The 14,219-nt window shown below is 41.4% G+C and overlaps 1 protein-coding gene across 1 annotated transcript; it reads right to left on the reverse strand.

The window, feature by feature from the left end:
• Positions 1-811: 811 nt before the first annotated feature.
• On the reverse strand, positions 812-4,495 carry LOC130505939 (uncharacterized). The gene is made up of 6 exons (XM_057000543.1): positions 4,030-4,495; positions 3,022-3,864; positions 2,499-2,668; positions 2,236-2,328; positions 1,951-2,148; positions 812-1,069 (listed from the first exon to the last, which is right to left on the reverse strand). Exons 1-6 carry the CDS (start codon positions 4,493-4,495, stop codon positions 812-814), a joined length of 2,028 nt encoding a protein of 675 aa, XP_056856523.1.
• Positions 4,496-14,219: the final 9,724 nt, after the last annotated feature.

The raw sequence follows: 14,219 nt of genomic DNA on the forward strand, positions 1-14,219 counted from the left end.
TTGATAGAACCCTGGTTGTAATATGGTTCACTTTCCCTGATCTTTGAAGGTTGGATCAATGGTTTGATGGTTTGATGGGTGTTTGCGGAATGGTAAAAGGGTGATGATAGATGGTTTTGTGGATGGGAACTCACGGATGGATGATTGATGGATAGATGAAGACTTTGATCAAGAGAATGAACTCAAGTAAGGATCAAAGCCAAGTTGCAATTGGAGAATGAACTCCTCAGCAGATCAATGTTCAAAGATGAACAAGGGATTCACAATGATAAGAGAGATTTTAATCAAAAAAGGTGAATGATCTTATTTGAAATCGAAACCAAAGTATTTGTAGAAAAGGAAAACAACATGGGAAAACAAAGCAAAGACTAAGACTTGTAGTTCACGAGAAAGGAAAACTAGGCAAGACCAAAGACTGAATGATTAAAGAGCTTGACTTGGTTTTGATCATCGATTTGGTTTGGTTTGGAGTAAACCAAGGCTGCAATCGAATTCTTCAATCTTCTGGTTTGAGATCTTGTGATTGGCCCTTGTGATAAGTAGAATGGGTCTTGAGTTTGATCGGATATGGGCTTCTCTTCTTTGGATCGAGCTGCTTCTACTTCATCTTCTATGTCACTCTCACTTAGCTCCTGATCAGCTTCTGGTTCAGTGTCACTCCTACTTAGCTCCAGTTCAGCTCCGACACTCTCCTCAGCTCCATCACTCTCTTCTAGCTCAACCATGGGTGCATCATCCCCTCCTCCTTTAAAAGGATTTGACCTCAAATCTAGATCAACATAAGAAACCAACTCGTCAGCATGATAAGGAATCAGATCAGCAATATTGAAAGTAGAGCTAACAGTGTACTTCCCTTCAAGATCAATTTTATAAGCATTGTTGTTGATCCGTTCAAGCACTTGAAAGGACCATCTGTCCTTGGTAGAAGTTTAGACTTCCTTTCAGCAGGGAACCTATCTTTCCTCAAGTAAATTGACACCAAGTCTCCTGGCTCTAGAATCAGCTCACGCCTCTTTTTGTTAGCTTGCTTTGCATAAGCCTTAGTTCTTTCTTCAATGTTCTTCTTAACCTGCTCATGCAAAGAAACAACATACTCGGCCTTGGCCTTTCCATCAAGGTTAGTCTGTTCATTAATGGGCAAAGGCAAAAGATCTAATGGAGTCAAAGGACTAAAACCATACACAATCTGGAAAGGAGAATGCTTAGTGGTTCTATGAACTGAATGATTGTAAGCAAACTCAACATGAGGTAAACAATCTTCCCAAGACTTAATGTTTTTCTTAACCACAGTACGCAAGAGAGATGACAAAGTCCTATTAACTACTTCAGTTTGTCCATCAGTCTGAGGGTGACAAGTAGTAGAAAACAAAAGCTTAGTTCCCAATCTAGACCAAAGAGTTTTCCAGAAGTAACTAAGGAACTTAGTATCCTATCAGACACAATGGTTCTAGGCATTCCATGCAAACGCACAACTTCTCTAAAGAAAAGATCAGCAACATTAACAGCACTATCAGTCTTGTTGCAAGCAATAAAATGTGCCATTTTTGAAAACCTGTCTACTACCACAAAAATCGAATCCCTTCCTCTCTTAGTTCTAGGCAATCCAAGCACAAAATCCATTGATAAGTCTACCCAAGGTGCATCAGGAATAGGGAGAGGAGTGTACAAACCTTGAGGTCGGTTCTTAGCTTTAGCTTGAGTGCAAACTATGCATCGGCTGCAGTGTTTCTCAACATCTTTCCTCATGCTTGGCCAGTAGAAGTGTTCCTTCAAGGTGCTGAGTGTCTTATCAACGCCAAAGTGTCCCATTAGTCCACCTCCATGAGATTCCCTAAGATACAACTCTCTCAAAGAACACTGAGGTAAGCATAGACGAGTCTCAAAGAAAAGAAACCCATCAGACCTAAAGTACTTCCCACTAGCATGCTTTTCACAATCTTTGAACACTACTTTGAAATCAGGATCATCAGCATAATAAGTCTTAATCTGATCAAATCCTAACAGTTTTGTTTCCATGGCAGCAAGCAAAGCATACCTCCTAGACAAAGCATCAGCTACCACATTTTCTTTTCCTTGTTTGTAATGAATCACATAAGGAAAAGTTTCAAGGAATTCTACCCATTTGGCGTGCCTCTTGTTAAGCTTGTGCTGCCCTTTAAGATGTTTGAGTGATTCATGATCAGTGTGGATCACGAATTCTTTTGGCCAAAGGTAGTGTTGCCAAGTCTCTAGGGCCCTGATCAAAGCGTATAGCTCCTTGTCATAGGTGGGATAATTCGCCATGGCTCCTCCTAGCTTCTCACTGAAATAAGCAATTGGTCTCTTCTCCTGCATCAGTACAGCCCCAATTCCTACACCAGAAGCATCACATTCTATTTCGAAAGTCTTAGAAAAATCAGGTAAAGCAAGTAAAGGAGCTTCAGTCAACTTCCCTTTCAAGGTTTGGAAAGCTTCTTCTTGTGCATCATCCCATTTAAAACCACATTCTTCTTGATTACCTCAGTGAGTGGTGCGGCTATGGTGCTGAAATCTTTCACAAATTTCCTGTAGAAACCAGCCAAACCATGGAAGCTCCGGACCTCACTCACATTCTTTGGAATAGGCCACTCTCGGATTGCTTTGATCTTTTCTTCATCCACTTTGATTCCTTGAGCTGTAACAACAAAGCCTAAAAACACAAGGTGATCTGCTCCAAAAGTACATTTCTTGAAGTTAGCAAAAAGAGACTCCTTCCTAAGCACTTCTAAAACAGTTTTCAAATGATTAACATGTTCAATCATATTTTTGCTGTAGATCAGGATATCATCAAAGTATACTACAACAAAATGACCTATGAAAGCTCTTAGAACATGATTCATCAATCTCATGAAAGTGCTAGGTGCATTCGTAAGCCCAAATGGCATAACAAGCCACTCATACAACCCATGTTTTGTTTTGAAAGCAGTTTTCCATTCATCCCCTCCCTCATCCTAATTTGATGATAACCACTTTTCAAATCTATCTTAGAGAACACACAAGAACCGTGCAATTCATCTAACATATCATCGAGCCTAGGAATAGGATACCTGTACTTCACAGTAATGTTGTTAATGGCTCTGCAGTCAACACACATGCGCCAGCTTCCATCTTTCTTGGGCACTAAAAGTACTGGCACAGCACATGGACTCATGCTCTCTCGGATGTGCCCTTTCTCCATCAGCTCATCCACTTGTCTTTGCAGCTCCTTGGTCTCATCTGGATTGGTCCTATAGGCAGGCCGGTTAGGAAGAGAGGCGCCTGGAACCAGATCTATTTGGTGTTCAATACCACGGAAAGGAGGCAGACCTGCTGGACTATTCTTCTGAAACACATCACCATAATCCTGCAAGATGAATTGAAGATCTTTCGGAAGCTCCGGTGCAAGGTTAGAAGCAGTTAGTGCACCTTTAAAAACAAAGAGAAGTAAAGGTTGTTTAAGAAAGAAAGCTTTCTTAACCTCACTGTTTTTGGCCATAAGATTAGACCCCATCTTATGTGATTCAGTTGAATCTTTCTTGGCTTCTTGGCGTCGGAGTTTTAGCTGCAGTTGATCCTCATGCACTTCTTGTGGAGATAAGGGAGCTAGAACAATCTTCTTGTCTCGGTGGGTGAAAGAATGGCGGTTTGTAAAACCATCATGGATTGCTCTTTTATCAAACTGCCAGGGCCTTCCTAAGAGGATGTGGCTGGAATCCATAGGTAGAACGTCACACACTATCTCATCCTGGTATCTCCCAATGGTTATAGGAACCATTACTTGTTCAGTAACCATCAACTCGCCTCCTTCATTCAGCCATTGAAGTGGGTAAGGTTTAGGATGCTTTCCTGTTTTCAATCCAAGCTTTGCTACAAGAGATTCACTAGCAACATTAGTACAACTCCCACCATCTATAATCAAGCTACAAACTTTATCATAAACAGTACAACGAGTATGAAAGAGATTCTCCCTTTGATCTATGTCTTCTGGTTTGGATTGGACCTGAAGGGATCTTCTTGTAACCAGGAGCTGACCTCGGACTGGATAGTCTATCAACTCTTCTTCTGAGGCATCAACATTCTCTTCCTCAGATATCATATCACCATTATCCAAAAGTAGCATCACCTTCTTGTTGGTACACTCATTGGCATAGTGTCCAAAACCATGACACTTGAAACACTTCACATCTCTTGCTCTGGTTGCTGGTGCCTTTCCTTTATCATCACGCTGATATCCCTTGAGTTCCTCCTTTGCATTCACAATTGGTTTCTCATCCTTGGTAGTGGACGTCTTGTAGTTGTTGCCATAGGAACCCTTGGTTGGATGCTTTCTCTTTAGTTGCTGCTCTATGAGGATAGACTTGTGTAGCAACTCAAAGATATCCTCATACTCATACATCTCTATGCGATCCTGAATATCTCTGCTTAACCCAGCCTGGAAGCGAGCCATGGTAGCTTCAGCTGACTCGTCTACACCACCTTTAAGCATAAGAGTTTCCATCTCCTGATAGTATTCCTCTACTCCCCTCGTGCCTTGGGTAAGCCTTCTGAGTTTTTGATGCACATCTTTCCCATAATAGCTTGGCACAAGCGTTTCTTCATAAGAGTCTTGAGTTCATACCAGGATGCAACTTGTGCTTCCCAGTCCTCCTTCTTGAAGTAACAATCTGATCCCACCAATGCAACGCATAACCATTGAACTCAGTTACAGCAAGCCTCACCTTCTTCTTTTCCGAATAGTCTTGGCAGTCAAACACCAATTCAATCTTCTTCTCCAATCAAGATAGTCATCGGGATTGCTAGTGCCTCCAAAGACAGGTATCCGAAGCTTAAGGTTCCCAAGACGATCATCAGGTCTCTCCCTTGGTGCACGTCGAGTAGTATGTCTAGTTTGAGACATTGCACGGTCTGATCTGGTTTGAGAAGCTGCACGTCCTGACCTGATGGACCTTTCTGTTCGATCTTCATCTGTGCTACGTCCAGAAGAGGAGTCTAGATCATTAGCAACGGTAGGTCGTTTTCCTCTCCTCTTTTCCCTAGCTGCTCTCCTAACCTGTGAAGTATTACCCAAAACATCATTAGTAGAACGGGTAACCCCAGCAAACTCAAGCTTTTTATCCATCTCATGCATAAGAGTAGCTATCAAGGCATCCATCTGAGTTTTATCCAGTCTAGCTGCTGGTCTTCCCTCTCGTTCCAGATCACTTTCAGACATGACTTCCTGTTAAGAAACTCGACAAAAAAGTAAGTACACAAGTATTATAGTTGAAGCCTCACAAGTATTTCTCTCAAGTGTTTCTCTCAACTTTGTGGTGAAGTTTCTTTGTGAATCCAAGAGCTCAGCAGTCAACAAAGATCAATGCTTCAAAGAACAAAACCCCAACCCCAACTAAAGAAAGAGATAGACAGTATTAAGGGATTTAATGGGCAGGGAGCTTTACCACCAGAGACTGGATTTCTCTTCAGTCTAGCTGGATTTCTCTTCAGCTTTCTTAGATACTTTGATCTTTTCTTTTTTTTTTTACTGGTTGGCCCCCCCAAAATATTAGATAGATAGATAAGAGAATGGAGTTTCACAGAGATCAATCGAGGTTCCCAAAACGAAAGAGAGAAGAATTTAAAGAGTTTTTGCGAAACAAACCCTAGATCACGAGCCTTCAATCTGCTCTGATACCACCTGATAGAACCCTGGTTGTAATATGGTTCACTTTCCCTGATCTTTGAAGGTTGGATCAATGGTTTGATGGTTTGATGGGTGTTTGCGGAATGGTAAAAGGGTGATGATAGATGGTTTTGTGGATGGGAACTCACGGATGGATGATTGATGGATAGATGAGAGACTTTGATCAAGAGAATGAACTCAAGTAAGGATCAAAGCCAAGTTGCAATTGGAGAATGAACTCCTCAGCAGATCAATGTTCAAAGATGAAAACAGGGATTCACAATGATAAAGAGAGATTTAATCAAAAAGGTGAATGATCTTATTGAAATCGAAACCAAAGTATTTGTAGAAAAGGAAAACAACATGGGAAAACAAAGCAAAGACTAAGACTTGTAGTTCACGAGAAAGAAAGGAAAACTAGGCAAGACCAAAGACTGAATGATTAAAGAGCTTGACTTGGTTTTGATCATCGATTTGGTTTGGTTTGGAGTAAACCAAGGCTGCAATCGAATTCTTCAATCTTCTGGTTTGAGATCTTGTGATTGGCCCTTGTGATAAGTAGAATGGGTCTTGAGTTTGATCGGATATGGGCTTCTCTTCTTTGGATCGAGCTGCTTCTACTTCATCTTCTATGTCACTCTCACTTAGCTCCTGATCAGCTTCTGGTTCAGTGTCACTCCTACTTAGCTCCAGTTCAGCTCCGACACTCTCCTCAGCTCCATCACTCTCTTCTAGCTCAACCATGGGTGCATCACATGGTTACAATATTTATAAACTTTACATCAGAATCAAGACAAGAGAAAATAAGAATAAAGAAAAGAAGCTGCTGGTTGATGAAAGGGACATCTCATAACGGCTCCCTTCCCATAAGTGGAACATGTGATCTTTTCTATTTTAAATTGCAAGTTGCAGCCTGAAGTCCCAACGGTTCTCTTTGACTTCTAAGCTCCTTTTTGTCGATTTAAAACCTTGTCTTGCCTTCCAAACCAAGCTAGGTCTCTACTGCTTGCCTTGTAAAGTCAAGACTTGTACGGCCATGCTTGCTCCACAGAGCATGTATGAACCACATTGTTCCAATGCGCCTAGCTCACTCTCCTTCTCTCTTCTTCTCTCTTATGTCTTCATGTCAATAGAACCACGATCTAAGAAGCTTTATTTTGGAACCACTAATCAGTGGAGAATAACCAGGAAGTTGAATAAATCTCATAAGTGTTGTGAGCAAGAAGATATCCCACCTTCTATCCAGATGATTCTAGATTTGCCTGTTCGGACATATGCATTATCTTCATGATTCTTATCAAACAGGATGAACCACGATCTAAGAAGCTTTATTTGGAACCACTAATCAGTGGAGAATAACCAGGAAGTTGAATAAATCTCATAGGAGTTGTGAGTAAGAAGATATCCCACTTTCTATCCAGATGATTCCAGATTGGCCTGTTCGGACATATGGCAATATCTTCATGATTCTTATCAAACCAGGATGAACCACAATCTAAGAAGCTTTATTTGGAACCACTAATCAGTGGAGAATAACCAGGAAGTTGAATAAACTTCATAGGAATTGTGAGTAAGAAGATATCCCACTTTCTATCCAGATGAATTCCAGATTAGCCTGTTCGGACATATGGCAATATCTTCATGATTCTTATCAAACCAGGAATGAACCACGATCTAAGAAGCTTTATTTGGAACCACTAATCAGTGGAGAATAACCAGGAAGTTGAATAAGTCCCATAGGAGTTGTGATTAAGAAAGATATCTCCACTTTTATCCAGATGATTCCAGATTAGCCTGTTCGGACATTATGGCAATATCTTCATGATTTATCAACCAGGATGAACCACGATCTAAAGAAGCTTTATTTGGAACCACTAATCAGTGGAGAATAACCAGGAAGTTGAATAATCTCTATAGGAGTTGTGAGTAAGAAGATATCCCCACTTTCTATCCAGATGATTCCAGATTAGCCTGTTCGGACATAAGGCAATATCTTCATGATTCTTATTAAACCAGGATGAACCAATATATAAGAAGCTTGACTGGTAACAACTAATCAGTGGAGAATAACCAGGAAGTTGAATAAGTCTCATAGGAGTTTTGATTAAGAAGATATCCCACTTTCTATTCCAGATGATTCCAGATTAGCCTGTTCGGACATATGGCAATATCTTCATGATTCTTATCAAACCAGGATGAACCACGATCTAAGAAGCTTTTATTTGGAAACACTAATCAGTGGAGAATAACCAGGAAGTTGAATAAATCTCATAAGTGTTGTGAGCAAGAAGATATCCCACCTTCTATCCCGATGATTCTAGATTTGCCTGTTCGTATTATTTTAGTAATCTGAGTAGTTATGAAGGGTTGAAAGAGATTAAGAGGCTAAGAGAATCAGAGATTGGTGAGAAAGATTTCCAGATGTAATAGTGTATAGTAAACTCGAGACTAAGAGAGAAAGAGACTCAAGAATTGCTTAGATTAATAATCAGAGTGTTTACAAATATATATATGGAGAGGTTAACAAGGGTTTGCGACAAGGATAAGAAGTCTAAGCACTATTCTAAGCATGTGGAGTCAAGACTGGTTTAGGCGCCTCTTTTGAATACTTGGACCATATGCTTCACATGCTTGATACCTTTAGCATCTTGACCAGATGCTCTTTGCCATTCCAGCCTTGTCCAGCCTGTCATGGCGAGCCTCAACCTGATCTTTAAACGGTCACAAGCTTCCTCTCTTAACCCTCCTTTTGGTTAAGAGTATCCGACATCCTTTTCACCTCTTCTCTTCTCCATTTACCTCAGTAACTTCTTTTCACCACAGTAACTAAAAGTTACTGTAATAGTAACTTCCAAATAGTAACTCAAGATCATTCTTCTCCTCTTCTCTCCATGTTAACCTCCTTTCTCAACACTTCATCTCAACACTCCCCCTCAAGCTTGACCATATGGAACAAGTCAAGCTTGGAAAGCCATGAGATCTTCCTCATTAAAAACCTCACCAAGGAAAACCCATTGGGACAAAACCTTGATGAGGGAAAAAGAGTGAAGACCTCATAGCTAAGGGGATCAGCTCCTCTTGCTCAAATCAATGAGGCCCAACCTGATATGGATGGACTCCATTGTCTTCTGTCTCGCAGCCTTAGTGAACACATCAGCCAACTGATCTTCACTTCTTGTGTAGCATGGTAAGATCACTCCAAGTACAATCATCTGCCTGACCTTGTGGCAATCAACCTCAATGTGCTTGGTCCTCTCATGGAACACTGAGTTGGATGCAATGTGAATTGCAGCTTGGTTATCACAGTGCATGGTCATTGGTGTAGCTTGATCAATCTCTAGGTGCTTCAGAATCCCCTTGATCCACACAAGCTCGTTGGTTAGCTTCAGCATGGCTCTATACTCAGCTTCTGCACTAGAGCATGAGACCACCTTCTGCTTCTTACTCTTCCAAGTAACCAAGTTCCCACCAATGAAAGTACAATAGCCAGTGGTTGATCTTCTATCAGCTCTATCTCCTGCCCAATCGGCATCACAATAGCCCACCACTTCTGTACTCTTGTTGCAACCCATCCAAACTCCAAGACCTTGTGTACCATTCAGATACATCAATAGTCTTTCCACCATGCGCCAGTGATGCTCCTTTGGAGCTTGCATATGCTGGCTTACCTGATTCACAGCAAAACATATATCAGGCCGAGTGATTGTCAAATAGATTAACTTACCAACAAGCTTTCTATAAAGCTTTGGATCATGGAAGAGCTTGCTATCTTCAATCTCCCCCTCACGTGGGACCTTGTACCCATCCTCCATGGGCATCTTAGCCACCTTGCCTCCATATGCACCTGCATCTTTCAAAAGATCAAGTGTATATTTCCTTTGAGAGATAAATAATCCTTCCTTGGCTCTACACAACTCAATACCAAGGAAGTACTTCATCTCTCCTAAGTCTTTAATGTCAAAAACAGATTTGAGAAACTCCTTAGTTGCCTTGATACCTGTTCTATCAGAACCAGTAATGATAATATCATCTACATACACAAGGATTACAATGATACCTGAGGGTGTAACCAATGTGAAGAGAGTATGATCAAGTTCTGACTTCCTGAAGCCTCTACCATTCAAGGTTGTGCTCAATTTGTGGTACCAAGCTCTAGGGGATTGCTTGAGGCCATAGATTGCTTTCTTTAGTCTCAAAACATTTCCCTTCTTCACTAGATGCTCAAGACCAGGTGGTGGCAGCATATACACTTCATCCTCTAGTTCTCCTTGTAGAAAAGCATTCTTGACATCCATTTGCCAAAGATCCCACTCAAGGTTCACTGCCAATGATAAGACTACTCGGATGGTGTGAAGCTTGGCCACTGGTGCAAAGGTATCAATGTAGTCTTCTCCATATGTTTGAGTGAACCCTCTTGCCACCAGTCTTGTCTTGCGCCTATCTATCTTCCCATTTGGAAGATACTTGATAGTAAAGATCCATCTACTAGACACAGCCCTCTTGCCTTTTGGTAAAGCACTCTCATACCATGTATCATTCTTGATCATGGCATCTGCTTCAGCATTGACTGAGTCTCTCCATTCTTGTATAAGCATTGCTTCTTCATAGCTTCTTGGAACATAACTCTCATCCAAGCTTACTTGAAAAGCACAATGCTCTTCTGGATACTGAGCAAAGGAACACACAGCCTGAGAAGGATGCTCCACAGCCTGGGCATTGTAGTACACTCTCGTGTTTACCCAGTTGGAAGCATCCCTCTTGACCCTTGTACTCCTTCTCAAGGCTGGTGGTGAGACATCTTGTGATACTGGCTCGACTTGCTCTTGTTGCTCTTGTTCTTGTACACTGTCTTGTACACTCTCACCAGATGCTTCACCACTCTCTTCACTAGTTACTGGCTGACTCTCTTCAGTTCCATTACTAGCTTCCACACCTTGGTCATGAGAACCACCCGAGCTCTCATCTCCACTTGAACCACTTGAACTTTCTCCCCCCACATGATCAAGGTTGGAAGTTGTTTGACCCACTGCTTGATCTCTTGGTGGTGTTCTTGTTGTTGATGCCCGAGGCTGATCTTGGGACATGTGGATTCCAAGACCCTCTAAGATGGTTCTCAATGTAGAAGCTCTATCTGAGGTAAGATCCTTCAAATCTTCCTGATTCTGCTCCTCATAGTAACCCCTTTCTTCTATAAACTTCACTTCTCTTGATACTAACACTCTTCTTGTGTCAGGATCATAGCACTTGTAACCCTTTTGTGAGGATGAATATCCCACAAACATTGCCTTCACACTTCTAGCTTCTAGCTTGTTCCTCATTTCACTAGGCACCATCACATAGCACAAACATCCAAACACTCTCATATGCTCCAAGGTAGGTTTGTATTGGTTTAATACCTCAAATGGAGCCTGCCCTTTCAAGACCAGTGTAGGAGTTCGGTTGATCAGATAGCATGCTGTAGTCACAGCATCACTCCAAAACCTCTTAGGCACTTTAGACTGGAGCATCAGTGTCCTTGCCACCTCCATGAGATGTCTATTCTTTCTTTCAGCTACACCATTCTGTTGTGGTGTATAGGGACAACTCGTTTGATGCAAGATTCCATGAGTGGATAGGTGTTGCTTGAATGCATTGCCAGTGTACTCTCCTCCATTATCAGACCTGAAAATCTTAATCTTGGCATGATATTGGTTAGTCACATAAGCTTGAAAATTTTTAAATGCATCAAGCACCCTATCTTTGGTTGGAATGAGTGTTAGCCAGGTGTATTTGGATTTTTCATCAATAAAAGAGACATAATACTTATGAGATTCTCTAGACAAGCAAGGAGCAGTCCAAACATCAGAATGAATAAGATCAAAACATTTCTCATAAACAGTAGAAGAGTTTGGAAAGACAGTTTTACAATGCTTGCCTAAAATACAAGCTTCACAATCATTATTCTCAAAAGAAACACCTGGCAACATCAGTTTAAAAGCCTTATTATGAGGGTGTCCTAGTCTAGCATGCCACAATGCATTTTTACTCAAACCAGAAGCAGAAATAGTAGTAAACGAGCAGCTATAATTTGAAACAGGAGCAAGATCTTCAAGCAAATACAAGTCACCCTTGGTTACTCCTTTCCCAATCATCTTGCTGCTTTTAATATCCTGAAACTTCACATCATCAGGGCTAAAGATAACATTACATTGCAAATCAGTAGCACATCTCTTAACAGATAAAAGATTTGAAGCAAAATCAGGCATATAAAGGGCTTGAGACTCTTTATCAAACAGCTTGAGACTTCCTATTCCTTTAATAGGAATCCTATCACCATTAGCAATCATCACATGACCAGAATGAGGGAGAATGTTCTTAATCAACTTAGTGTCACTTATCATGTGATGAGATGCACCAGAATCAACTATCAATGGCTTTGATGCACAAGATTTAGCAATGAGAGCAAGGATGCTAGAAGGCTTGAAAGAATGAGTATGATCAGTCCTAGCAAGACTAGCAATACTAGAAACAATGCTATCAATGCTACTCATTTTCACAGGATCATCTACCATCCTAGCACCAAAAGAATAACCAAAGTCATTACCAAAGTTACCATGATCCTTGAAGTGTTTTATGATTGCATCAAGGTCGGATTTCTTGATGTAATCATCACAAGGGTTGCTGCGGATAGTAGGAGCACCAGAATAGGCCACCAGGGACTTGCCATCACCACCAGTATCCTGCATAGCCACTTCCTTACCCTTGCTAGTACCAGCTCCACTCGATCCTCCACTTGAGCTCTCGGACATGTGAGCCCTTGCTTCCTTGTCCTTCATGAACTTAGCTGGCTTCAAGTGCGGATGGAGTATCCAGCAGCTACTCTTCTTATGCCCATGCTTCTTACAGTGATCACAATTGCCATTGAACTTCTCATACTTCCCTTGTACTGCCTTGTTAGCTTGGTAACCCTCTCCTGGTTCATCTTGACTCGCTTGGTTAGCAAGTGACATCTCTCCCTTCTTCCCAAATAGTCCAATAGAGCCTTGCTCTTTTTGAATCCGGGAACACACTTCCTCAAGGTCTGGCAGATCATCTTCTCTTAGCAACTTCAGTATCAAACCATTGTATGCCGGGTTCAGAGTGAGAAGCAAACCAAAGACCTTGTCTTGCTCTCTTCTCTTGTTGAGCTCATCAGCATCTAGAGTACTTGGTCTCAACATTTCCAGCTCGGACCAGAGTGATCTGAACCTTCCCAAGTGTTTAGTGAACTCCATATCCTCTTGTACAAGCAGATTGATAGCTTGCTTGATCTCAAACACTCGGCTTAGGTTTGATGTGTTGCCATACACCTTCTTCAGGGTATCCCACAGCTCCTTGGCTGTTTCACAGTAGCTATATGCTTCCAGTATAGCTGGCTCAAGTGATGCATGGAGAACTGACATCACCAACATGTCTTCTTGTTCCCACTTCTCAAGCACATCACTTGAGGTTTCTTCTCCCTCTTTTCCTTGAGTAAGAAGCTTTGGAGGATCTCCTGGTATGATATGCTTCCAGAGACCCTTGCATCCAACTGTGGTTCTCACCATCCGAGACCACACCAAGTAGTTGCTTCCCTTGAAGCAAACCGCAACCTTCATATTGTTGTATCCACCACCTTCCATCTTGAAAGCCGACACCTTTAGACTTCAACTAATACTTCCTGAGCTTGTAATCACCTGAAACAATACTCAACAATCCCAGACTTGTACTCACAACTCCACACACGAGAGAAATGAACAAGCTTTCAAGTTACCCGCAAGAACACAACACAAGAACACTAGTTTCTCTTTGGATCTTCACTACGGAATCACCAAAGAGCTCAAAGATCTTAGAGTCTATCCGCGAATCTGACTAAAAACACTACCTTTCCTTGGATCTTCACTAAGGAATCACCAAAGAAACTAAAAGTGTTTAACAAGTAACCGCAAGAACACACCAAGAACACAAACCTCTCTTTGGATCTTCACTAGGAATCACCAAAGAGTCTTCTCGAACTCAGATTGTCTTCAACCTGGCTCTGATACCATATTATTTTTAGTAATCTGAGTAGTTATGAAGGGTTGAAAGAGATTAAGAGGCTAAGAGAATCAGAGATTGGTGAGAAAGATTTCCAGATGTAATAGTGTATAGTAAACTCGAGACTAAGAGAGAAGAGACTCAAGAATTGCTTAGATTAATAATCAGAGTGTTTACAAATATATATATGAGAGGTTAACAAGGGTTTGCGACAAGGATAAGAAGTCTAAGCACTATTCTAAGCATGTGGAGTCAAGACTGGTTTAGGCGCCTCTTTAATACTTGGACCATATGCTTCACATGCTTGATACCTTTAGCATCTTGACCAGATGCTCTTTGCCATTCCAGCCTTGTCCAGCCTGTCATGGCGAGCCTCAACCTGATCTTTAAACGGTCACAAGCTTCCTCTCTTAACCCTCCTTTTGGTTAAGAGTATCCGACATCCTTTTCACCTCTTCTCTTCTCCATTTACCTCAGTAACTTCTTTTCACCACAGTAACTAAAAGTTACTGTAATAGTAACTTCCAAA

This window comes from Raphanus sativus, unplaced genomic scaffold (assembly GCF_000801105.2).
Source record: "Raphanus sativus cultivar WK10039 unplaced genomic scaffold, ASM80110v3 Scaffold2715, whole genome shotgun sequence".
In the NCBI taxonomy this organism is placed as follows: Eukaryota; Viridiplantae; Streptophyta; class Magnoliopsida; order Brassicales; family Brassicaceae; genus Raphanus; species Raphanus sativus.